Raw genomic sequence first — 27924 nt, forward strand, 5'->3', positions numbered from 1 at the left:
TAAGTATATTTAGGTAGGTAGAAGATTAGCTTACTTTGGGACTGAGACAATAGGCTAGATGACAAAAAAAACTGTTTAGTCCGTCAGTTAGATAATTAAAAAATATTGTACACGTATTTTTTCTTTTGTTGGACAAACAAAGAATGACGAGGATACTTGGAAGTTTCGAAGTCACTATATGGTACGATTTTAATAGGAATCAATGCTCCACTCCACAAGCTCCCACTACCGGAAGTTTAATAATCTAAACCAATAAATACGTGTCCTATATTTTTAAATAATCTACCGTCGGACTAAATAGAATAAAGATTGTTTTTTTTGGAATCTTTTTGTATTTTTCATTTCAATTCCAAATTTTTACTTTTAAGGTCATCCCGTAAAAGCTAAATTGAAAATACAAACTGAAATATAGATGCACAGAAAAACCAGAAAAATAAGACCATCACTGGGAATCGAGCCCAGGTCCTCGGTATTCCGTGCCGCGTGCTATACCGCTACACCACTGATGGTCAACCACCAGTGATGGCTCGCGATACCGGCTCGGGTGGCTATATGAACGTCTTGGGTAAAATGGCTCTTTTTATGCTCTAGTTGTACAATCTACTATTTAACCCAGTCGCCATCCCTATTGGTTTCATTGTTTCATGATGTTTATTTATTTTAATATACTAGCCGTTACCCGTGACTCCGTCTGCGTAGAATTCGGTTATCACTATCACGCGGGAACTATGTAATTTTCCGGGATAAAACCCTAAAATGCCCTTCCCCGGGACTCAAAGTATCTGTATACCGAATTTCATCTAAATCGGTTCATTAGTTTAGACGTGATGAACTAACAAACAAACCGAGTTACACACTTTCGTTTTTTTAGGGTTCCGTAGCCAAAATGGCACGGAACCCTTATAGTTTCGCCATGTCTGTCTGTCTGTCCGCGGCTTTGGACAGCTGTAATTTTGCACGAATATATATGTAAACTATGCCGACAAAATAATACAGTAAAAAGTTCAAAAATATTTTTTGTAGAGTACCTCCCATAGATGTAAAGTGGGGGTGACAAAATACGAAATTCTCAGAAAAATATTACTTATTTTTTTCGTAATGGCTACGGAGCCCTATTTCGGGCGTGTCCGACACGCTCTTGGCCGATTTATTATAATATTAGTACGATACATTCGCCACAAAAAATGAAGCGATCATCCACAGATCTACCCACGTGCTTGTAATAGGCTACAAATTGTATGATAAGGCAGAATTAACATACAAACGGACGCATATATTAACTCTATCACGTAATGCTTTAAAAAATGTGATTTTCCTTGATACTGTTTTAACATAGTAATCGGCCTTCAAGGTAACGTATAATGATGGGACTCTTGTTTTAGGGTTCCGTACTCATAGGGTAAAAACGGAAACCCTATTACTAAGGCTTAAATAGAATTTTTAACCCCCGACGCAAAAAGAGGGGTGGTATAAGTTTGACCGCTATGTGTGTCTGTGTGTGTCTATCTGTCTGTCTGTCTGTGGCTCTTTAACAGGTTTACCAATTTGAACGCAGTTTTTGTTAATTGAGAAAAAGTTTTCTAGCGATGGTTCTAAGACATGTTTTATCAAAATCGGTTCAGCCGTTTTTGAGATATTGAACTTTGAAGTGACAAAGCTGGGTTTCCAACTTTTTATTGGGTATTTTATTCGTGTCAAATTAGCGTAGCCTTAACAAGAAAATATTAAAATTTAAAAAAAGTTGCAAATTAATATTTAAGGGGGGCTCCCATACAACAAACGTGATTCTTTGCCGTTTTTGCTAATGTCTAATGAATCTTGTATAGATGGTGCGGAACCCTTCGTGCGTTAGTCCGAAGCGCACTTGGCTGGTTTATACTTAAAACTAAGTAGATTCGTCTTTCAGATATATTTTTACCCGACTGCTGAAGGACGGTTATGTTTTTGGAGCGTTTGTATGTACCTAATAGTTATTTCCCGCGGCCTCTACATGCATAAATCATTAGGTACCTATAGCAGTTGAATTAAAATTACAGGATTTTACAAAATTCCCGTGGGAATTACACCGTTATCTATATGGACGTTGCATTGAAAATATTTGCTATTTCGAGATTTTATCCCTATCCCGTGGGAATATCGGGATAAAAAGTAGCCCATGTGTTATTCCAGATATCCAGCTATCAACGTACAAAATTTCATCCAAATCCATCCAGCCGTTTTAGCGTGAAGGAATAACAAACATACACACGCATAATCACAAACTTTCGTAATTATAATACCAGTAAATAGTAGGATAAAATAATAATATTATATAGTTTTGACCGCAAACACATCCATCATTTTCCACTAAAATATGCAAAGCTACTAGATCCGCATTGTCGAAAAAACATATATATATTCAATACCATATTTGCGAATGGTAAACATAAGCAAATTTATTATTTACCGTTTGCTGAGTATGCCGACCATAGCGCGGTTTTGTATTATGCTATGTTATATGTCTTGCCCAATGTTATGCCATCTTCTCGCTTCCAAACTGGCTTTATGAGGAATGTCGAAGATCGATATATAAATACAATATAGTATTTTTAACCAAAAGTATTTTAAAGTAGTTTTATTTCTTATTTTTAGTGTGAGCTAACTTTGGGGGCGGCAGACGTGAACTTGCCTTCGAAATCCAAAAGCTTAATGGTTACTTATGTATATTTCAGAACCAAATTATTGTTGTTATTATTTTAAATTTTATGACGGTGGAAGCATTCTGCACTTCCACTGAACGTAGATATAGTTTAGATATAGTTTAGATATAGTTATTGTAACTAAGGGACCCCATACATCCCTGTATTTTTAATATTATTATTTTTCGTATTATTTTTTTTTTAATTGTATAATATAGTTTTTAAGTATTTTATTTGTAATTATATTATTATGAAAAATGACTTTCTGCCAAGTTTCTTGCGGCGCATTCTTCTTGGCAATGATGGTCTTTCCGAAAGCGCTGGTAGTTTAAAAAATGACGTGTAAAAGTGCCCATTGCGGCCTATTTACTGAATAAATCATTTGAATTTGAATTTTGAATTTGAACCCCAAGTCGAAAATCGATATAAAAATATATAAATACAATGTAGTATTTTTAACCCGCAACGCTAAAGGGTAGGGTAGGGTGTTATAAGTATAATGGCAATGTCTGTATCATTTCAAAGGTCAAAAATGGCTGAATCGACTTTTATCAAACGTAGCTAAAAACCTACTACAAACAACTAGTATAAACTAATAACACCCCCCTCCTTTGGGTCAGGGGTTAAAAATGAACTTAGATAAAAGACTCATTGTTACATCTCATGGACGCTGTCCAATTTTTTATCAAGCGCGTTTTGCAGCAGCCATCCTGGCGTACGCTGAAGAAGGGCTACGGATTAGCCCGAAACATGTCGTGCTGAACTCGATTTAAGACGTGCGATACCAGGTTTATTGCACTAAATATGCAATTTATTAGTTAATTTCTGTTATGCAGTCTTATTACAAAATATTTATTAATTGTATATCATGCAATATTAACGACGTTCACACTTTAACCTCTTCGCTAATGGGTTCAATTTATCGACAGACAGAATAACATATTGACGCTACGGGAGGCTAGATAGTTATATGACATAACGAATGGACCCAAAAACGTAATGGTACTTGACCTGAAATACTATGATCTCAGAATCTTGTTTATATACTTGGGTATTTGGCATTGGGACACTTAGTCTTAACACTTCTAAAATTTTTTTTTGACGGTAGTAGCATTGAAGTAAAAGAATTTCTTTGCTCACCCGCGACCTAATGATAGCTAAGTTTATGCAAAATATGCGTGTTCAGGCAGTTCCTCCACCACCACACTGTAAGCAACACTTAGACCACACCATATCTGGTTAACATCTGGTAGCATGGTGTTCGGTTGTGTTGCTCTGAAGATGAGCTCTGGTTGAGTTCGAAACGCGGCAGTGTAGTGTGGTGGTGGTAGGTGGGTTTGTGTGATTTGTGTGTGTTCTTACAGTGTGGAGGTGGAGGAACTGCATGAACACGCATATCTTGCATAAACTTAGCTATCACAAGGTCGCGGGTGAGCAAAGAAATTCTTTTAGTTCATTGATATGGACCTCCGCAAAGTAACGCCCGATTCAATAAATTAGGTAGAAGCATTCTTCCACTGAACGTATATATAGTTAAGATAATTAGATTTAGGTCCTCTCAATGTCTTTCTGCAAAGATTCTTGCGGTGCATTCTTCTTGGAAATGATGATCTTTCTGAAAACGCTTAGCTTGTCTACATAGTTTTAAAGAAACTTAAACAGTTTTTATGCCTTTGAAACTGACTTTTGACCTTTGACTTCAATTTATAACCTTGACCTTTGATATGTTATTTTTGATCATGATTTTTTTATTTTCACCTCTGAAACTGATTAGACTTGACTTTGACTCGGACTTCAACTTTGACATTTGATTCCATCTTATTACCTTGATCTTTGATTTGTTACTTTTGACTTTGTCAGTTTTTACTTTCGCCTCTGAAACAGTGACTATACTTTTGAATTTGACTTTGACCTTTGACTTAGACTTACCTTGCAGGACCTGCTTTCCCCATCCAGTAACGATGCACTCTCCAGCTCCATTATAGAACGCGTCCAACGTATCACTTGCACGCGGCAAGCAAATTGGATAAATATTCTTCGCCAGTCTGAGATTCTCCGTCAAAACCAAGATGGCGGCGTCGAAGTGCAAACTTCCCCGCTTGTAGAAGGGGTGGCGGAGAATATTCTTCACTTGCACGATTTGGAAGGGGAGGGGCTCGTCGTCGATGCCGAGTTTCCATTCTCCGCCCTTGATGAGCACGTTCTTCGCTTGAAGTCTGGAGAAGAAATTGGGGGTTAGTTCTCCATGAACATGAAGAAATTAAAAATATATCAGGTGGTAGGACCTTATGCAAGGTCCGCCCGGATAACTACTACCGTCTTGCTCACTAATCATGCCGTGAAGCAGCAGTGCTTGCACTGTTGTGTTTCGGCGTGGAGAGTAAGACAGCCGGTGAAATTACTGGCACTTGAGGTATCCCATCTTAGGCCTCTAGGTTGGCAACGCATCTGCAATACTCCTGGTGTTGCAGATGTGTATGGGCGGTGGTGATCTCTTACCAGTCAAATAAAAAAAAAATGTGAAAGTTTGCAATTACGTGTGTTTGTGCTTATTTTTGTTATGATTGGTTATTTGGAGTCTTTTTGTATTTTTATTTCAACTCCAAATTTGTTACTTTTACGGGTATCCGTGAAACCATATCGAAAATACAAACTGAGACATGGATGCACAGAAAAACAGAAAAAGAGACCAGCGCTGGAATCGAACCCAGGTCTCAGCATCCTACACCACCGCTGGACAGGAATTTAGACACGAATGTACACGAATGTGGTGGTGTAGGGGTTATAGCACGCAGCACGGATTGCTGAGACCTGGGTTCGATTCCAGCGCTGGTCTCTTTTTCTGGTTTTTCTGTGCTCCATGTCTCAGTTTGTATTTTCGACTTATTGTTACTTTTGAATTGATTTGGATGAAATTTAATGCTAATTTTTATCCCACGGAGTCGGGATAAAAACTCAACATTGTAATAAACAGTTCATCTTATAATATATAAAATTATCGGCTCAAAAAAGTTTGAGACCAAACTCCTCCGACCGGCTGACCGATTTTTATGATTTTTTTTTGTGTATATTCGGTAAATTTGAGAATAGAATGTAAGCTATTTTTAACCCCCGACGCAAAAAGTGTGTCTGTGTGTGCGTCTGTCTGTGGCACCGTAGCTCTTAAACGGGTGGACTTTGAATGCGGTTTTTTTTATTTGAAAGCAGGTTTTCTAGCTATGGTTCAGCCGTTTTTGAGATATTGACATTTGAACTGACGAAGTCGGGGGTTTTCCAACTTTTTGCTAGGTTATTCTTACTTCTACGTGACCGGAGTCGCGGGCAACATCTAGTTTGTATTGAAAATCGTGTCGGTCACGTAGCTCCTACTTGTCGGATGTGGAGCCCGGATTTTAATCGGATGTTCCTGAACATTTTATATGAAGCTATTCATACTTATCAGACACTAATTTTCTATAGAAATTACCGATATCCGACACGAAACGGATCCGACACCCGACAAGTGGTTAGGTATTTAAAGTACAATTCAATATAATCTGTCAATTTTCTACATATTTAAGACACTCTATCGTGGGCACACTTGATTATATATGTCCCTGTTGTTGCAATTATCTTCTAAAAGGAATCAAAAAAGAATAATAGTCACATCACAAAGCCTTGGGCAGCCCGGTGTTTATATTAGTTTAGTAGGCTGGAAGTGTCTACAGGATTGTCAGATTCTATTGAATTGGAGTTTACGTAAAACGGCGTTTGAATATACATTCTCTCCAATTGTCATGCTAAAGATATAGATATACAGTGTGTTACCGACAGCCAAGCTTTTTTAAGGGAGGTTAAAGTACCTAACGTGTTTCTGTAACTTAACCATGCATTGCATTAATTTAATTAATGAACTAAAATTCAGACTTTGTTAACTTTCTAACAAAATTATAATTATGATTGGTTTTTTGGAATCTTTTTGTATTTTTTATTTCAATTCCGAATTTTTACTTTTACGGTCATCCCGTAAAACCTAAATTGAAACAAACTGAGATATGTGGTGCATAGGAGAAATTCGCGTCTGTTCCGTTGACCAACAGTGGTGTAGCGGTATAGCACGCGGTGCGGAATACCGAGGACCTGGGTTCGATTCCCAGTGTTGGTCTTATTTTTCTGGTTTTTCTGTGCATCTATATTTCAGTTTGTATTTTCAAAATTATAATTGCCAGTAGTAGCAAAGTAAATTGACAAGAAAATGTAAATGACAGCCGACAGATACTTTAATTATTACTTGTCAATTTACTGTGCTGCCCATTGCTGGCAATTACATTTTGTTAGAAAGTTAACACACACACACACAACACACAAACATCACGCCTGTATTCCCAAATGGGGTAGGCAGAGCACACGAAACGTTACCGCTTCGGAGCCACTTTTAGCAATTTTGACAAAAACGGTACAATAGTGACAGGTTGCTAGCCTGTCGCCTACGCCTGTCTGTAGCCTATAGAAAGTTAGCAGTCTGAATTTTAGTTAATTAATTTAATTAAGTCATGGTTAAGGTATAGAAAGATCTAAATTAGTTTATTGTTTATTTGTATTCTGTGTGCCTATCCTGTATTGTTCATGTTGGCAAATAAATCAATCTTCTTCTTCTTAAATACGTAACTTTAACCTGCAACCACCCTTTAAAAACGTTACTTTAACCTGTAACCACCCTTTAAAACGTTACTTTAACCTGTAACCACCCTTTATAAACGTTACTTTAACCTGTAACCACCTTTTTAAAAAGCCTGCGCTGCCGGTAACACACTGTATAAATGGTGAAAGATTGCATCACAAAACGGCAAGTTTTCGTCATATGTTTAACGGAATTCCACAAATAGACAATTTGCAGACAATGCATAATTAGGATACGGTAGATAATAGACTAGGTTTAGTATTGACATGCCAAGGGTAGTGTATGGCGGTCACTGTTAGGTATTACAGGTGTTATGACGTACAATTGACACCAAACTTTCCTTTTTACCAACTACTTCTTTTGTTCTAGCTTCGCACGCGTAAACTATTCGATCTGGTACAACTGAAATTTAGGAATTTTATAAAATTCCCCTGGGAATCCCCAAAATTTATATCGTGGTTTTCATTGAGGTTGTGTTAAGAGCAACTGTCCAAAATTTAAAAACTCTAAGCCCAGCGGTTGAAATTTCAAGATTTTATCCCTATCCCGTGGGAATATCGGGAAAAAAGTGGCCTATGTGTTATTCCAAACGTGCAGCTATCTACATACCAAATATTGTGACATACCAAATTTTTCATGACTCTAACCCGAGCGGTTATTAGTTCGAGATTTTATCCCTATCCCGTGGGAACATCGGGATAAAAAGTAGCTTACTTATGCGCTATTCCAGATGTCCAGCTACCTACATACCAAATTTCATGACTCTAAGCTCAGCGGTTGTTATTTAGAGATTTTATCCCTATCCCGTTGGAATATCAGGATAAAAAGTATCCTATGTTTTAATCCAGCAGTTTCAGCGTGAAGAAGTAACAAACATACTCACCTACTCACAAAGTTTCACATTTATAATTTTAGTAGGAAGGCTAACCAAGAATAAGAATGCCTTTTTTGCCAGAATACGTAATTATACGAGTTAATATTAAATATAAGACGAAGGGCTACGGATTAGCCCGAAACATGTCGAGCTAAACTCGATTTAAGACGTGAGTTATCCGGGTCATTATATTTAATATGAGTGAGTCTCACGGTAGTTTCATGTTCAAAATTATACGAGTTAATACTAAATAAGTGGTCTGTCAATTTTTAACAAGTTCCTATCAAATGAATATGTCGCTAAAGCTTTTTTCTTCGAACTTTTAAGTTGATAGACACGTCTATTGGCATTATTGTTTTATGACATGCAAACGATTATCAACTTGGGGTGGTGGACCACATATTTGGCTGATGGTACATGCGGCACTGTATGCAGTCGATCGGAAAACGACAGAGGCTGGGATGATGATAGTGCAGTATAACTGAACAGAGATATTTCGACTTTGACTTACCCTTCGACGCATGCAGCGGAGGTGACCACTACATCAGGTCTCGTGATGACGCCTCCGCAGAGGAGACTCTTGTTCGTCTGGAGAAGCACCATCGCCTGCCATGGGATCTCGGCGAAGTCAACTTCTTGTTCGTTGCGGTTGCCATACGGCTTCTGACCCTGAGGGGGAATGTTTTAAAAATGTATTTTTTTAATAAAAAAACCGGCCAAGTGCGACTCGGACTCGCGCACAGAGGGTTCCGTACAAATATTTCTATTATAATGATATATATTGAATCTGTGCCATAACGTTGCTGCGTACCAAATTTTAAGATTCTGAGTTCACGGGAAGTACCCTGTAGGTTTTGATTCCCTCGCGATTGTCGAAAATTTGCAGCATAAACGGCTGTTTTGATTGCGTTGGCTTAGAAGTTTGATTTTTTCACAGCTCCAAGGGACAGCAGACCTGAGTATTAGATATGAAGCTATACCTCCACGCGTTCCTGAGAAAAAGGGTCTTGACAGACAGATAGACGGTCAACAAAGTGATCCTATAATGTTCCGTTTTTTTTCTTTTGAGGCACGGAACCCTAAAAACCGGACTGCTTTAAAAATTCTCCTTTTTACAACTTTTTATTTAACTGGCAATGTATGTACGAGTATGTATCTCTGTTTGTATAAAGGGTATCCCATGTCTGTGCCACATGGAAGGAAAGTATCTTAAATATTGTAGATTTAAAATTTGACAGTTTTTTTCGATTTATAATTAAAAAAAAAAACAATTTAAATTGCGTTCAGTTTTTTTTTAAAACCTAGCTATGTGCAAATGTGCAAAAAGTACATACAGTCAGTAAAAAATAAAGTATTACAAAATGTCATTTTTAACAAAACTTATTGATGAAACGTATACGTACCAATACAAAGAAGATGAACGAGAGAATACTTACTTAGATTTTTTACAGATTTCATAACATACTATGTCGAAATTGATTACATACCAATTAACATACTTGATAAGACTTTTATTGATTGCCATAAAAGCATTCAATTTTGATTATATTAACATTTTAAGTGGTATCTCGAAATAAATAAGTATTTAGTGGAAAATAATTCTAATTAGTTATTAGTTATTTTATTTTAATTAGTATCTGGATACCTGTAAGTGGTCCCAAAGTGTCTCAAATTTAATGGTATTGTTAATTTGTGTGCTAGAATTAAGTGTTGTGTTCATAATATGCTGTAATATACATGTCATGATTATAGATATACATATTGTCCGAAACAATGTAAATTGTTATTGAAATTAATATACTGAATACTGTCACATTTATAATGTCATTGGAATACCCGTCAGTGATATTTGTGGCAGTGATATTTATGCAAGTGTGATATTTATGTCAGTGTCCCATATACCGGGTGTGGCCTGTAACACAAGCAAATAATTAAAACATAGATCATACTCGTCAAACTGAACCAAATTAGTTCAGCGACTTTTAGAAATAATGGAGTTTTTATATGTTCCCCTTTTCATGCAAATTAAATACTGTTATCAATGTACGCCGTCCTAGAACACAACTGACGTCGCCTGTCACGCTACAAACATCAAGCATTTTGGTTTACATTGCTTCTTCGAATAAACTTTAAAGTGTAATAAAAATAAAAATAAACTAATTGTTTTTAAAAGTCGCTGAACTAATGTTGTTCAGTTTGACGAGTATGATCTATGTTTTTTTTTTATTTTTTTTTTATTTGACTGGATGGCAAACGAGCAAATGGGTCTCCTGATGGTAAGAGATCACCATCGCCCATAAACATCTGCAACACCAGGGTATTGCAGACGCGTTGCCAACCTAGAGGCCTAAGATGGGATGATAGGAGATGGGATGGGATGATGGGATGGGATGTTTTAATTATTTGCTCGTATTACAGGCCACACCCGTATGTAGGTTCGAGTATTATGTCACAGTGATATTTATGCCAGTGGTGTTCATGTCAGTGATATACAATACAATACAAAGACTCTTTATTGTACACCAGACATACTAAGCGATACAGAAAACAGATACACAGAGAAAAAATTACAAGGTGAACAATAGGCGGCCTTATCGCCTAAGAGCGATCTCTTCCAGGCAACCTTTTTTACAGAAAGAAGGAAGGACTAGTTTACAACAGATATTTGTGTTAGTGATATTTGTATCAGTGATATTTGTGTTAGTGATATTTGTGTTAGTGATATTTGTGTCAGTGCTACTATACTCACATTGAACAGCCCACACTGCCCGCCAGCAGCGTACTGTTGCAGGAATTTATGCCAGTGGTGTTCATGTCAGTGATATTTGTGTTAGTGATATTTGTATCAGTGATATTTGTGTTAGTGATATTTGTGTTAGTGATATTTGTGTCAGTGCTACTATACTCACATTGAACAGCCCACACTGCCCGCCAGCAGCGTACTGTTGCAGGAATTTATGCCAGTGGTGTTCATGTCAGTGATATTTGTGTTAGTGATATTTGTATCAGTGATATTTGTGTTAGTGATATTTGTATCAGTGCTACTATACTCACATTGAACAGCCCACACTGCCCGCCAGCAGCGTACTGTTGCAGGAATTTATGCCAGTGGTGTTCATGTCAGTGATATTTGTGTTAGTGATATTTGTGTTAGTGATATTTGTATCAGTGATATTTGTGTCAGTGCTACTATACTCACATTGAACAGCCCACACTGCCCGCCAGCAGCGTACTGTTGCAGGAACACCCTTTGACTGGACTCAGAGTATTCATTCTCCACGCTATAACCCTGGCCCTGGCGGATGCCCTGGCCGAAGCCCTGGGTGATGGCTTGGCCTTGACCAGTCAGGACTGCCTGGCCACGCTGGGTCTGGGCGTAGCTCTGGTCACGGTTGAATTGAGCGGCCTGGGGGAAGCATTTGGGATATCATCATCATCATCCCAGCTTGTATACGTCACACTGTTGAGCACAGGCCTCCATTCAGAATGAGAGGGCTTGGGCCGAAGTTCCCACGCGGTCCCCCAGCGGATTGGGAACTTCACAAGCACCATTGAATTGCTTGGCAAGGTTGTGCAGGTTTCCTCGCGATGTTTTCCGCACATGGATTTGGAAAAACTCAGAGGTGCGCGCCGGGGTTTGAACGCACGATCCTCTGCTTGAGAGGCGATAGGTCAAACCACTAGGCCACCACGGCTTCCAGTTGGAGTATACAGGATGTCTTTGACCATGGGGCCTTACAATTCTACTCGCAGAACTAAGCTACTTTTGTTTTGTAACATTTTCAAATAACTTGAATTTAGTTAATTGATTGATCCTCAAAGTTGAATCGTTAAATCAGTGTATCGGACATGGCGCTGTTATCGCTCTCTTGCTACAGGAGCCTTTGAATATTTTTTAAATTTATTTGACATCTCTAAAATGTATTCCTTACCTGTTCTTGCACAGACACTTGTCCGCCGATGCCTATCTGCCCTCTCCCTCCCTGAACGTACTGCCCTTGGCCTCCTTGGGTGTATTGACCTTGACCTCCTTGGGTGTATTGACCTTGACCTCCCTGGAGTATTGACCTTGACCTGAGGTCACGGCTTGACCTTGACCCGAGATCACAGCTTGACCTTGACCTCTCTGGGTTTGGGAGAATGAGTTCTGGCTAACTTGAGATCCTTGGGCGAATTGACCTGTAGACAAAAGTTAGGTTATAGCAATTTTAAAGGAAATATGTTAAAATTCTACATCATAAAATAAGTCCGAAATAAGGCTGCTTTTCTACCAGAGATGAGAGAGAGGGGTTCTGTTAGCACTGGGTATCCATATATACCTACATTATGAACGTATGGAGCCCTAGAATCGCATTTTCAATATGGCGGTGAAAGCAACAAAGATACGGTGGCAGAATTGATATTCATTTTAATCTATAAAATTATTTATTTAAAAACATTTAGGAAACTATTCCAGGTAATCTCATTTTAAATAAACTAAAAGAATTTCTTTGATCACCAGCGACCGTTAGGATGGCTAAGTTTATGAAATTTAAATGCGTGTTAACGCGTCAGTGTAATGGTGGTGGTGATAGATGGGTTTGTGTGATTTGTGTGTGTTCTTACAGTGTGGAGTAGGGCATGCCGGTACGCGGTACCATTTCCAGAACCGGGACTGAGATTTTCGGTACTGGGGCAGAACCGGGAATTCCGGGATTTCGGTACTTTTCGGTACTGAGTAAATGAATTGTATTTTTTTTGTTAATTTGATAAATGAAACACCTGTAAAGTGATAATTGCTGTAATTTAACCCAAAACAATTAACAAAGTGCAAAATTTAATCAACAAAAATCAAAACACAGGTATGGAAAAGATCCTCTAACTATGCCTGTGTAATAACGTTCGCTCAAATGTCTCCGCATTGCTGCTGTGCGCACTGTGCGGGCTGTTTTCTTCTCTCTGTGACTTGGCTGAGGTGGTCCTACGGCGGTTAATCTATAGCGCAGGTTGCACTTCTGGGTGAGTTTAACGCCCACCACCAAGTGTGGTTAGTTCCGTTCAACAAGACCGTTCATGCTGTAAGAAAAGCTCATGATTTGCTCTGGTTTTGAATTTCTCACACCTGTGCCAATTTAGTCGGTTTTAAAGACTCAGTCGTGTTTTATTTTCCGTTCTGTGCCTCTTTCTATTTCCCACCACCTTTCAGCTACACTTGGTTTAAGGACGAATATTTGAGCGTTTTGGCCGCTCGGTTCAAACGCCATTAGCATCCCACGTTTATAAGCACAACATAAAGACAAATTGCGTCAGTTTTAATCACGCTTAACACCGGTATTGTCTTTAATTTTCATAAAAATTTAACCCTACGCATGACTCTTTTTAATAACACCTGCCAAGACACTAACGACAAAAAAAACGCTGAATATTCGCACTTTCCTTCCAAATTAAACTTTGGGGGTCACATCGAGGCCTTGGTGAAAACCGCTGCGAAAAAGCTTGGCATCCTTTCCAAAGTTAGGCGATACTTTACTGCGGACCAGCTCCTTCGCCCTTACAGGGCCCGACTCCGGTATTGCATGGAGTACCTATTTCTGTCACCTTTAGGACGGCTCTGCCCATTACCAGTTGGCTGCTTTGGATTCGGTGGAACGGCGAGCGATGAAGAAACTCATTAGCGGCGATTTTGTGGTAAATTTTTGCTAACAGAGTTCGCCACCGCAGAAGGGTAGCTTGTGCTCGGTGCTACACAATCTTATTTCATCAGTTCCTTCCATTCACAGGTCGTCCAGAAGTAAGCGGAATCTTCACCTTTATGTTGTCAGCATCCCTAAACTTCACTCAAAGCGTTTTCGCTCGTCCTTTATAGTTAAGGAGTGGAAAGCCCTGCCAGCTTCTGTGTTTTCTGATCGCTACAATGCGGCTGTCTTAAAATCTAGGGTGAATGGACATTTATTTGGCAAGCGTGCTCCACCTCAGTCAACATCTTTGCTTACCATCAGGCGTGATTGTGGTCAAATGCAAGCCTATTACTGTATATAAAAAAATGACAAAATAGGACAAAAAGATATGTAACACATCATTAACATATAACGAGTTGGTATTTAGATGGTAGTGTTAATTAACATTACATAGATAAAAACACAAACAAACTCATCACTATCATTATCAATCGTTTAGACATACAGACTACAAGACACGGGTTTTTGAGTTTTTGACTACCTGAGGCCGTATTGTCTAACGCGCTGACATTAGCTGTCTCATTTACCATCTCCTTCTACCCTCATCCTACACGAAGTGACAGAAAGAAATGGTAAAAACGATTGTGATACCAAGTGCGTTAAGCAATAAGACCTCTGGTTCACCATTCGTCGTCGTCGTCGTCGTCAGGTTGGGCAGCAGGCGGGCCGAGCATGCCGATTGCACCCGAATAAAAACGAGCAAATGTGAATTGGTTAAGGTGACAGCATTATACCAAGCCCACGCGAATTTTTGAGTTCAAAAAACGTCAATTAATTTAGTTACAAACTCAGTACCGAAGGAACCGAAGAACCGGGATTTTTTTCTCCCAGAACCGGTACCAGTGTGTTTGAAAATTCCCGGGATTTCCCGGTACTTTTGGTACCGGGAATTCCCGGGAGCATGCCCCTAGTGTGGAGGTGGAGGAACTGCATGAACACGCATATCTTGCATAAACTTAGCTATCATAGGTCGTGGGTGAGCAAAAGAAATTCTTTTAGTTCATTTGATATTGGACCTCCGCAAAGTAACGCCTGATTCAATAACTCATTTTAAAAACTCAGTAACAGCAATTATGTGACACCTGCCAATGAGGGCTATCGTTTTTTGTCTCACTAGATGGCGCACTGTTGCGTGAGGTTTTTAAGTATGGCTTTCAAAGTCTGTTATTACCGGCGTGAAAGAAAGTTTAGATTAAAATCATATTTAATACACCTTAAAACCGTACCATAAAAATATCGAGCATGCCACAGTGTTGCATAGTCCCCGTTTTGTTCGGAAAAAAGGGAGGACAAAGGTTTCCGAAAGACAAAAACTGTCTCTAAACACAGACATTCATTGCCCCGGAACGCATATTTGCCATAATTAATTTCAGATATTGCAAAATATTCACAAAATTATTCTAATTATAAATAAACCCGTGTAGCTCACCCAAAAACTATGAGATTTGACATTTCGGAGACCTCACGCTACACTAGCGCCTCTAGTGGAGAATTCATACGCGATATCCCTCATTGACTTATTAATCTGAACCTAGATACTGTAATACACACATTGCCTCGATAATATAGACAAGGAAGCAAAATCTCTCCACATATTTCTTCAATTAGATAAAACAGCGGGCGTGTTACTAAAAAAATGCTTACCGGCTTGACCTTGGCTGACTTGCCCTTGACCGGCCTGGCTGTATTGACCTTGACCTCCCTGGCCGAACTGACCTTGCTGTCTGACCTCGTATTGACCTTTCTGACCAAAGGACGACTGGGAGACAGTGGTGGGGTATCCAGGAGTTACTTGGTTGGGACCGAAAGAGGGTACGGTCGGTTTGGGGTATTCCTGCAAACAATACAAAACACAATACAATTTGATGAATCTTTATTGAGCTGAACATCTCATGGTTCAGCAATAACCAGGTTATTGTATTGTCACCAGATTTAGTATGCCCAATTTAAAGTTAATGCGACCACAGGAAGTCACCCAAGTATATAAACATACAAACAGGGAAAGCTAAGTAAAGGTGGACAATGTCGGTTAAGGAGACACTTTGCTTGTCTGTCTGTACTGACCTGAAGTTATTCAACAATGTAGAGCCAGTGCTGAAGGGGCGTGCTGTAACAGCCGGGCGGTTCACGCTCGGGCTGCCGCGGCTGTCCGACACGTATTTACCGTCGTTGCCTCCAAACACGCCGGGCACCCATTTGCCTAGACAAACAAAGATATTTAATAAGCTTATGTTAGAAAAATTTCATTTTAAATACAAACTTGTTTTTGCTAACTTTTGCGTACAGTCGGCCAAGAAAGTGGTCTACCAGTTTTGACAAAAGTTTCTGTGAGATCAAATTATCACTAAGGTTGACTTTTCTAACGGAGTGTAAGAGATGCACAAATATGACGTATCGTCTATTATTTGAGATTCCTGACATTTAAAGTCATATATTATTTTGATTTTGACCTTTGTTATAAATGCAGTAGGCTATTATTTAGCGGTAATGTTATAATATGATTCCCTTCAATTCAAACTTGACACATCACATGACGTAAATACATAATGAAAAAGAGAGCAATTGTCACTGTCATAACATTACTGCAAGGGGAAATCGACCTTGTTGTCTCATGACGTTCAAATAAACAATTTCATCAAAATCATCAATTTCTTGGCTGACTGTACTTTGAAACCCTCGCTGTGCTCTCAATTTATTTTACTGTAGAATCGTTCGAAGTAGCGCTCTCGCTCATTACAGCAATATTTTTAAATATAATTTTGCGTATCTACTATTTAAATGGTACTTACCGAGTTGGTTTGTTGGCCACGGGTCGGTGTAGTAAGGATCGCGACAACATTTGCCGGCGCGCCCTGTTTCAGCATCTTTGCAGTCCTATTAACAATAATAACGGTAAATTAACATCAACAACATAACAATGTATGGTTACATAATGATTCGCCGACAATTTTTACGCAGATTACTGATTGGCAGACCACGTTTCGCCGAGTAACGGTACGCCGATGAATTCGTACGCAGATGTATTGTTTCGCAGACTAACGTTTCGTAACTCAACCTTTAGTAAACTGTTTAGTTGGCCTATGAGTCAGTAAGCCGAGCAACTATTAATAGAAATTCGTTTAGCCGATTAATCACTACACATTTTAAACGTTTGCACGAACAACTTTTCGCTTTCGAAAGTAGGCTTATTTTAATATTAAAGTCAAAACAAACTAAGTCGCGACGCCAGCAGTAGCCTTCGCTCGGCTCGTGTGTGCGTTGTTGGTGCAATTATACCTAACACTCCTCCTCGCTAACACTCGCTCCTAGTCACACCTAACTACATCTTGATGCCATGTGATAACTCTGCTTATCGTGTTTCGGCGAACAGTTGTTCGGTGAACTGAAAAAAATACGAAACAAACAATCGACTAAACGTAAATCTGCATATCGCTATTCTTCCTACCGACTTCTCGGCGAAACGTTGCGAAGAATCTGCCAATAGTGTCTGCGAAACGAAAGTCTGCGTAATTAAACTCGGCGAAATGACAGGTCACCTTTGGATGCATTGTTTTTAAATTTGATTGTTACTTAAGTGAAATTACAAAAATATGTTACTTTAACCTCCCTTAAAAACGTCTGGCTGCCGGTATCACACTGTATAATTTAATTTAATGGTTAATAAATAACTTTATATACACTCATATAGTAAATCCTTAATTACGCGTTCAAAAACCATAGGTAATGACCAGCATTACGACATTGGATTCTATTATGAACACGTCTGTATCGTAATGAGATTTCATGCGTCATTACAGCACTGTGGGGGCCGGATACGTGCAGCAGCTCGTGGGCAGACATACCTACCTAGTTCTCGTTAATGCAGGTCATTCTCAATGGTTCTTGAACACATGATAGAGGATTTAGTACACTCGTGTTTTAAGGACCCCTATTACGATACAGTTGCATAATAGTTATTTATGTGGCTCGTGCATAATGAGAGGCATTAAAGTACGAGTGTGGTTTTATGCGTGAGCCGAAGCGAGTTTCATAATAAGATCACACGAGTGTTTTAATGCCTAATTATGTATAGCCGCATACATAACTTTATCTACATGCATATCATAAGTTTTCTATAATATGTTCAGATATGGCCTGTATTTTTAAGTTAGTGTTACTGATAACTAGTTTGAAGTACCTACCAAAGCTTAAATAAAACAGATAATAAAACTAAAGTTTTATTTATAATAATAATTATTATCTACATGCATGTCATAAGTTTTCTACAATATGTACAGATATGCATTGTTAAAAAAAGTATTACCGATACTTTAATGTAAACATGAAGATGCACTGTACTTTAATGTGAACATTAAGATGCACCCGCAGATACCAGGTTTCTTAATAAAGGCCATTTGATAGTCGTTTCTGAACATATAATAGGGAAGTTATGATATGCATGTAGATAAAATACTATAATGGTTGACTCACCGTAAGAGGGACCCTGTAGGCTTCCTGGTCTCTGGTGAGGACCACAGTAGTGTTCGACATCACGCCCTCGGCCGTGCAGTATTCGATGGGGGTACATTTGAGGGCAGCAGCGCAGCCGGAGGGGAGCTCACCTAGAAGGACAAGTTTTTGTTAATAACCTAACATAGCAAAAAAAAAGTTGAAAAACCCCCGACTTTGTTGTAAAGTTCAATATCTCAAAAACGGCTGAGCCGATTTTGATAAAGCATGTCTAAGAACCATCGCTAGAAAACCTGCTTTCAAATAAAAAAAACGCAAATCGGTCCACCCGTTTAAGAGCTAAGGTGCCACAGACAGACACACATAGCGGTCAAACTTATAACACCCCTTTTTTGCGTCGGGGGTTAAAAATAAAACTCGCTTTCGCGTAAAAAAATCGCATTAAAATCGTTTCATTGGTTTAAGAGCTACGGTGCCACAGACAAATAGACATTGGCGTCATTTAAGTTAATAGCTTTTGCCCGCCGCTTCGTCCGCGTGGAATTCGGTAATCGCGAGCTGTTCCCTCGGGAACTGTGCATTTTTCCGGGATAAAAAGTAGCCTATGTCACTCTCTGGCCCATAAACTATCTCTATGCCAAAAATCATGTTGATCCGTCGCTCCGTTTCGACGTGAAAGACGGACAAACATACAAACACACACTTTCACATCCCACTAAAAGTATGTAAGTCTGTTTGTTTGTTTGTTTGTTACATCACGTCTAAACCACTGACCCGATTTAATTGAAATTCGGTATATATGTCGGCGGCCGATCGTAAAATCGCCAGATCACGAAATTCCTAGGCATATCGTGAAATGCCGCCATTTCATGAATTGGCTAAGGGACATCCGCCATATCGTTCAAAACTCACCGTTTAGCGATTTGCCTAGTGACGTTTAGGCAGATCATGAAATTCCTAGGCATATCATGAAGCGCCGCCATTTCATGATTTGGCCAGTTTAGCAGATCATGAATTCTAGGCATATCATGGAACGCCGCCATATCGGTTCTGGCAGTTCGCCGGCTGCTGCCGCGGCACGCTCGCTTTATAGATGTCGGCGGCCGATCGTAAATCCGCCAGATCACGAAATTCCTAGGCATATCGTGAAACGCCGCCATTTCATGATATGCCTAAACGTTGGCCAGCATATCACGATGTGCCTGAGAATAATACGGCAGATCGATTAGAGCAACGCATTCGTCGATATTCCTAGCTCTATACCGGGCACATCGTAAAATAGTTTCTTATTTGGCCACTGGTGGCGCTGCGTATGCAATGGCGGCCGTGACCAGCTGACCCGCCCGTGTTTGTTTAGCGCGTGAAAAATGTCGGCGTCGCAAAAAATGATCTTTAAACCGAAAATAGTGATTGAATTCAAAATAGAAGTGCAAAATAAGCTTTGAACATCAGCTTCGTTCTTTTTATGTGAATCAAACGGATTCTGTGCACAATGTGAAAAAACCATGGACGTCTGCCCGTATTTTAGAGGTTAGAATTTTGTTGGTAATAGTATTCACTGGTTGTTATTAATTTATATAGAAAAATTTAGGTACGACGAGCGAAGCGAGGAGTGGTTAGTATTAATTGTGATCACGACGCACGAGCCGAGCGAGCGAAGCGAGCGTGCCGCGGCAGCGGCCGGCGAAGTGCCAGAACCGATATGGCGGCGTTTCATGATATGCCTAGGAATTTCATGATCTGCCTAAACTGGGCAAATCATGAAATGGCGGCGCTTCATGATATGCCTAGGAATTTCATGATCTGCCTAAACGTCACTAGGCAAATCGCTAAACGGTGAGTTATGAACGATATGGCGGATGTCCCTTAGCCAATTCATGAATTGCGGCATTTCACGATATGCCTAGGAATTTCGTGATCTGGCGGATTTTACGATCGGCCGCCGACATAGATAGTTTGAATCCCGGAAAATTGCATAGTATAGCGATAAACGAAATTTGCGGGGGCAGTCGCGGGTAATAGCTAGTTTATGATATTAGTAGGATAGGATGACACTCCTCTTTTTGCATCGGGGGTTAAAAATAAGTTTCTTAAAAAATACATACTTTTTTTGTTAACTGTACTTTTGTTGACTGTACTTGCATTGTCATCCAAACTACATTTCCGTACCAAATATCAAGTGAATCCGACCTCTGGAAGTGATGATGATGATGATGATGATGATGATGATGATGATGATGAAAACCAATAGTGAACTTACTAGGAGGTAGAGAAGGTGCTGGCGTGGTCCTGGATTGGTCCAGGATCAATTCTCCCTCGGAGTACGTAGATGGTGACGGCAGCCTTGTCTCTCTGTTGATGCTCTGCTCTCCTTGGGGGGGAAGGTATCCCGGAGCCGAAGTCGACGGAGGAGTGGGAGGCAGGTAAGTCGGTCTAGGAGTCGTAAACGGACGGGGAGTCGTCGCAAAGGTCGAAGGGAAGGCAGTGGAGGATACGACGTTGGTGGGTTGATTGTTGTTGTCAGGGGGCAGGTAAGGGATACCAGGTTTGAGCCCGCTTCCACTAGCACCAGGCCGGAATATACCAGCATTATCGCTGCCAGCTGAGAACGAGTCAGTTTCAACGAAGTTGGACTGACTGGTTTGTTTGTAGACGACTTCGTTGCCGCCGAACCGTGATGTAGTTGGAGCTACAGTGGATCCAATCCCGAAGGACGCTCCTGCGCCGAATTTGCCTGTACTCCCGAAGCCAGAGCCTCTTGTTGAAGACTCGAAGGTGGAACCAGATTCTCTGGTAGCAGAGCCGGCGTTAAATGCTCCTTGGCTGGCGCCCTGGGCTCCAAAACCTTGGGTTCCTTGACCGAAAGTGCTTCCACGGTTTGAGGATCCGAAGCTACTCGAACCAAACGACGCTTGCCCTTGCCCGAAAGTGCCAGATGCACCTGATGCACCAAATGTTCCTCTCTGTCCAGCAGCACCGAAACTGGCACCGGATTGGCTGTTTCCAGCTTGCCCTGATTGGCTGGATCCAAATGCGGCTTGTCCTGATTGGCTCGAACCAAACGCAGCCTGTCCTGATTGGCCAGCGCCAAATGATGAGCCGGAGCTTCCTTGGTTGGATGAAGCGAAGAGACCGCCTTGGCGGTTGGTGTTGGAGTTAGCGTTGAAGGTCGCTGAGCCGAATCCTACGGAACCCTGGAGGTCGTTGGCCCCAGAAAGTGTTGATACTTCGATTCTGCAGCAGATTTCGGTTTTCGTGTTGCAGTACTGTTTCTGTAACAAGGAGAGGTTTCATTATTGAAGAGGAATCTACTGTGGGACTAAGACACTATTGATGCGAGATATATGTGAGCTATGCTTGGAGTTTCTAATAGGGAATGATACTGCAGCACCATACCATATGTTTATGGTTTATTATAGATATCATTTAATAATATCGTAAATCTGTTTACAAAAAAAAAATATACCTCGTTGAGTTTCTCGCCGGATTCTTCTCAACAGAGGTTTTTCCAAACCGGTGGTACTTAGATTTTTATTGACATTCATAAGTGCTTGTTATAGCCTAAATTGAATAAAGATATTTTGACTTTGACTTTGTTTTTTGATTATCTTAAATGTCCGAGGGATGCCGTAATAGTTCTATCATATTATTTCAATTAAATTTTTGGAAATAATTTATTTTGTTACTTATAAATATATCATGATTTCTATAGGTATTAATACTCTTTGGTCATGATCTGTCATGGCGACAAAATATAAAGAGAACTGACGTTGTCATGGCGGTTTGCGCTAGTGTCGCCCCCTGCGCGGAGCTTTGCCTAATGCCCTATTGGATGACAGGATGTCTCTAATTTTCTCTCTTCTATTTATGTTTTTACTGTATTTTTGCTGTGATGTAGGTAGTGTGTTTTTTATGTCAAAATATTGTGAGTTTGAGTTTCTCTACGAAATCTACTACCCTTTCTAATACTACAAATGTTATTTACACGAAAGTCAGTGTGTGTGTTCTTACAGTGTGGAGGTAGAGGGACTGCATGAACACACATCTTTTGCATACATACGTAGCTATCATAAGGTCACGTGTGAGCAAAGAAATTGTTCTTTTGGTTTTTTTTTTTTCAGTTTTGTTTTTTTGTTTTGTGTTGGTATTTTAAAGATTGTTTTATGTTAATATTTTTTATTTAATTGTTTTATATAAAAAGGGCTGGCAGCATCTCTCTCGACGAATCGCCATCGCCATTAGGGGAAGCTGCCAGCCTCTTTACCATGCACGGGGCCTTTTTTTAGATTTTAGAAACGAGCAAGCGGGCACCTGATGGTAAGCGATCACCGCCACCCATGGACACCTACAGAATTATTAGAACTGGGTGCGTTGCCGGCCTAAAGGGGAGGGGGATAGGGCAGGGGGAAGGGGGGAGGGAAGTTGGGCCTCCGGAACTCCCTCTCACCGTATGAAACACAGCAAAACTACTATTTCACGCCGGTATTCTGTGAGAGTGTGTATTTTTTCTAAATATGTATTTTCTCTTTGTTAAATTACTTATTTCATAAAATATACTTCGGTGAATAGACATTAGACCTAATGATTCACCGAAAGCAGCGGGTAGCTTGTGAACAAATAGCACTATTAGCGCGCAAGTTTCATCACCATGTAAATGATGTACACAATCAATTTGTCAATGTACTAAATCTTCATAATAAATGATGCGCCGATTGACTAATACATGTGATTCATTTGCTAGGTTTACCTACTAATGTTTCGGCGAAAATTGTTTAGCAAATTATTAGTTTTCGCTCACACTATTTACGCGCCCAGCTATCACTCCTTATGCTGGTTCAGGTCCGAACATGCTTAGTTTTTCCAGGGCGACTCAATCTTATCGCATTGATATTTCAGTTTGTCGTTGAGTTTTTATTATATTATATTTAATTTTAAAGATATCTTATTATTTTGGATTAGAATTATTATTATTTTTAATGTGAAGCTTCTTTTATATTCTGACGTCGCTTGTATTATATGTGTTTTTCAAAATGTATTTTTTCTCATGTACGTTTTTGTAATTAATGTGTGATTCTACTTAAGCTTGCATGTGTTTTATTCAATAAATAAATAAATAAATAAATAAATAATACTCTCACACTACCCATATATTAATGATCAACATTTACAGCACACACACAGCGCTGCATTGTGTGACGGTCTCTTTTGTTTTTTTTTTGTTATAATTTTTATACTATATAGTCTTAATGATAAAATACTAATTCTATAAATATGAAATTGCACTCCAGGTTCTCAAGATACCAGGCTCAGCCTAGTTTGAGGACCGCCAGATATTCTTTGTTGTATAATTTATGTCTAATGTTTTAAGCGAATAAATGATGATTATTATTATTATTATTATATCATTTCCCAACTAATGATTTGATAAATTATTATTATGCAAATTATTACCTGGGATTTTTTTAAGATGTCATTTATGTTTTCGTCAAATGTATTGATTGGCATACCTTGATTTAGCAACTTATTGAATGACATACAACCTACTTTCCTAGTGGCAGTTATCCTGGCTGCTAAAAAAAACCTAACATCGAAGGCTAAGGCGGGAGCTACGCTCCGCTTCGCTCCCGCCTTAGCCATCTGAACCTAAACTATCCAAGTCGCTTCTGCTCCGAACCGTCTTGCTCGCTCGCTTCGCTCGCTTGTACAAATCAAATTGAAGTAGAACTGGAATTTAAAAAATAGGTGTGTTTGAGTGTTTTTATGTTTGTCCATCTTTCACGTCGAAACGGAGCGACGGATCGACGTGATTTTTGGCATATAGATAGTTTATGGGCCAGGGAGTGTTCGGCTACTTTTTATCCCGGAAAAATGCACAGTTTCCGAGGGAACAGCGCGATTTCCACGCGGGCGAAGCCGCGGGCAAAAGCTAGTATAACTTTAAATTTGACACGGATTCGCGTCTTAAACATGCGAGGGGTTACGTTGGGGGTTGCTTGTTAGGGTATGCATAAAGAAAACTTTCAGTCTGTAAAAAATAACGGAGGTCTGGCTCTCAGGCCATATGGAGTGACAAAGCACTGGTATTAACCAGACCTTAAATTACTTCTGCCCCGATGCGCTTTTAATAGCTTTTGTTGTCAGCTGTTGTGGCGATGAGGAATGGACCCAAAGGTCAAGCTGTTATGTTTCATAATTCATTGTGATCGATAAAAAGGTCAGAGATGACATTCGCCGGTTGACTTTCATGGTACAGTCGCCTAAGAAAATGCTTAAGCATTTTGGATAGTTGTAACGTCATAAAGTAGTTTAAAAAATTCTATCCTACTAATATTATAAATGTGAACGGATTAAAAATTAAACTTGGCGTACAGATAGACAAAGATCTGCATTGAGACATTTGATACTTGATATCCTGGTAATGCGTTCCCGTGGGATAATATTTTAAGTTTAAACAAGAATAGAGGGCGCTGTCCAAGAACGGTGACGTACCGTACCTCGGTTCTCAAGATGACATGTTATCTTTGTTTGCAATCAATAGATGGCGTTGTGCGAACGAACGTTGTCCTTTCAAATTATCAACGTAACCTTTTCAGGCCAAACTCTAACACATTTATTGATTGCGTTGCCATGGTAACAAGAATCGTATATTTTATACCTTAGGCTACTATTTAAGAGTAAAACTACTAATAATTCTCAAGCAAACTTAGCCGTTATAGTTTTCCTTGAAAGTTTGATATACTTACTACCATCCTGAATTTTTTCAAATTTTTCCACCCACCGGTTTAGATTTTAGAGGGGGGGGGGACGCTCGATTTTAATGAAAATTTGCACTTTAAAGTTGAATATTTCGCAAACGAATCACTGAATCGAAAAACCGTCTTTGCAAACCCCTAATGGTTAGGTTAGGTAGACCTATCCAACGATACCCCACACTATAGGGTTGGATGAGTAAAAAAAATCACCCCCACTTTACGTCTATGGGAGGTACCCTAAAAATTTTTTTATTAATAATTAATTTTAATTTTATTGTACCATTTTGTCGGCATAGTTTACCTATATATCCGTGCAAAATTACAGCTTTCTAGCATTGATAGTCCCTGAGCAAAGCCGCGGACGGACGGACAGACAGACAGACAGACATGGCGAAACTATTAGGGTTCCGTTTTTGCCATTTTGGCTCCGGAACCCTAAAAATGAAAATAAAATAATTGTTCTATGAAATTAGTTCCAAAAGGCCTAAACTTGTTTTAAAATTGATAGACCATTGGGCTGATGGTAGGTACAATAAAGATACATACATACAATCTCAAGCAGGAGATGTCAAATACCCTAGTTCGACTACGGAATAATAAAATTAATTACTTATAATTAAGTATTGTGTCTCCGATTGTACATGCGTAAGCGCCGTTACGGTAGCGTGATGACTGATGTATGATCAATGACAGAGCTTACGCAACGCTTCTCGGCATGCATACTATTGACAGTTGAGGATGGGTGAAGCTTTAAACCGATTTAAAAACAGATAACTCTGATGCAAATGTTTTTTTCCCGCGACTTGAATATTTTATACTCAATACCTGGGGGACCGAGCTCCGCTTGGGCTAAAAAACTTACATACCTATAGATAATGGTACCGCACCCTACGTGCGCCAGTCTGGCTCGCACTTGACCGATTTTTTTTTACACACAGAGCCAATTTTTTTTTGAACTAACTAATACAAACCCCACGCAAAAAGAGGGGTGTTTTAATATAGACGCCAATTTCTCTCTATGGTATCTTAGCTCTCAAACGGATACGATTTCGACAGTTTTTTTAAGTGAAAGCGAGTTTAATTGCGGTGGTTCTATGTTTAATTAAAATTGGTTCAGCCGTTTTTGAGATTGAACATTGAAATTAATATGTCGGGGATTCTCAACTTTGAGAAGTTGCTTGGGTTACATGTTTACGATTTTATCTGTATGCCTATGTTTAAAAATTGTCTTCTATTAAATAAGTTAGCCAAATGAAATCCCTCACCAGGGATAAGATCGCCTTTGCACTTCTTTCTTTGTACCTGTATTTTTACATACATTCATAAAATAGATAAAATAGTTTATACGGATAAAAGGGTTGTATGCAATATTTTAATCCCACCATCTTTTATTTCTGCTAAATGAAATCATTCTATTTTCCGATCTTAGCTACTAACTGCCATATATTGCAAAGGACAACAGGCTGCATGGCACTGTAGCCTTTGCCTCCGACCGCAACGAGAAATAAATTTCAAAATGGCGACCTCTTGACAGCTGACGCAATAATATTAATGGTTTCTCGTTTGATTTAAAAACTTGATGTATTTTATATTGATAAGCAGTGTTTGATGAACCTAATGTATTTACAGATTATTTGGAATTAGGTAAAGGTCATATTTTACATTAGGCTAGGTTTTACAAGCTTTTATTTAACTTGCAACGTTCGTACGTAATTATTTACTTAGTGAGTTGTGGTTTAAAAATTTGCAAACCATTTTCGACCACTTGGTATTCGATTGAGCTGAAATTTGGCATATTTATGTAAGTCCAGCGACAATTATAATCTGGTAGTGAAATTCTGGTACTTCGGCCATGATCGTCTCCGCAGTGACGGAACTCCTCAACAGTTAGTGGCATCGATTTGAAACTTTGTACAGATTTATAGTTTGGGTGACAAATAAAGTACAACCAACAAATAAAAGTACAGTCAGTAAAAAAGCTTGTAAGTACTAAAATTGATTTTAACAGAAACTTATTCAAACTCAGCTTCTTTTAAATGATTACTAGGTAAAAACATGATATAATTTGATACATTATCCGAGACATTTCCCATGCCATCATAATTATAATTAAGTATAATTACATCATTATAATTAAATGCTTTATGTCACAGAATCTTTTAATAATTAATTAGTAGACAGAAGAATTTAGTGAAATAAAGTTATAAACCTGGATAACTCACTTCGCGTGGGAACTACCTAAGGGCTGGAATGATCGGGATAAAACATCGACTTTATAACCTACAAGGTTATAAAGTCGATGGGATAAAAAGTAGCCTACATGTTATTTCAAAGATTTAAGTAGCTTTGCATACAAGTTTACACAAGTGAAGTCGTGGGCTGAAGCTAGTGTCTCAACATCCTTGATTTCGCATAAGAACAAAAAGCAATATGCTTAAAGAATTGGTGCACCAATCAGTGACGTAATGAAGAAGCAATGTTTACCGCAAACGAAATCGGCGTGAACTTGTGAAAGATTGCCAATATTAGCATCTCTGTCAAATTGCTGTGATGTGTCACGAAACTTAGGTATACATATGAGTCGGTTGTTACGTTTAACTCTTTCAGTTCGGCTGACAAGTCAACTCGTTTTGTGTGATCAGCTCTCAGATCTGGTAGCCGATTATACTCGTTCTAATTTTATTGCCATGACATCCTGCATTAAGGCAATCAGCACTCACTTTCCTCAGCCAAAATATTGAAAGAAAGAAAGAAATACAATTTATTCACAACACAGTCTAGGTAGTAAGATATG

The 27924-nt window shown here is 39.2% G+C and overlaps 1 protein-coding gene across 1 annotated transcript in view; it reads right to left on the reverse strand.

The window, feature by feature from the left end:
• Positions 1 to 4226: 4226 nt before the first annotated feature.
• The window catches only part of LOC141443769 (uncharacterized), a 138196-nt gene continuing 114498 nt past the window's right edge, over positions 4227 to 27924 (reverse strand). The window contains 11 exon segments of the mRNA XM_074109117.1: positions 4227 to 4312; positions 4608 to 4894; positions 8724 to 8881; positions 11412 to 11618; positions 12145 to 12258; positions 12261 to 12391; positions 15574 to 15763; positions 15990 to 16129; positions 16719 to 16803; positions 18400 to 18530; positions 20639 to 21650. Of these exon segments, the coding sequence (XP_073965218.1) occupies positions 4227 to 4312; positions 4608 to 4894; positions 8724 to 8881; positions 11412 to 11618; positions 12145 to 12258; positions 12261 to 12391; positions 15574 to 15763; positions 15990 to 16129; positions 16719 to 16803; positions 18400 to 18530; positions 20639 to 21650 (2541 nt within the window).

The sequence above is a fragment of the Choristoneura fumiferana genome, chromosome 28 (genome assembly GCF_025370935.1).
Source record: "Choristoneura fumiferana chromosome 28, NRCan_CFum_1, whole genome shotgun sequence".
NCBI classification, from domain to species: domain Eukaryota; kingdom Metazoa; phylum Arthropoda; class Insecta; order Lepidoptera; family Tortricidae; genus Choristoneura; species Choristoneura fumiferana.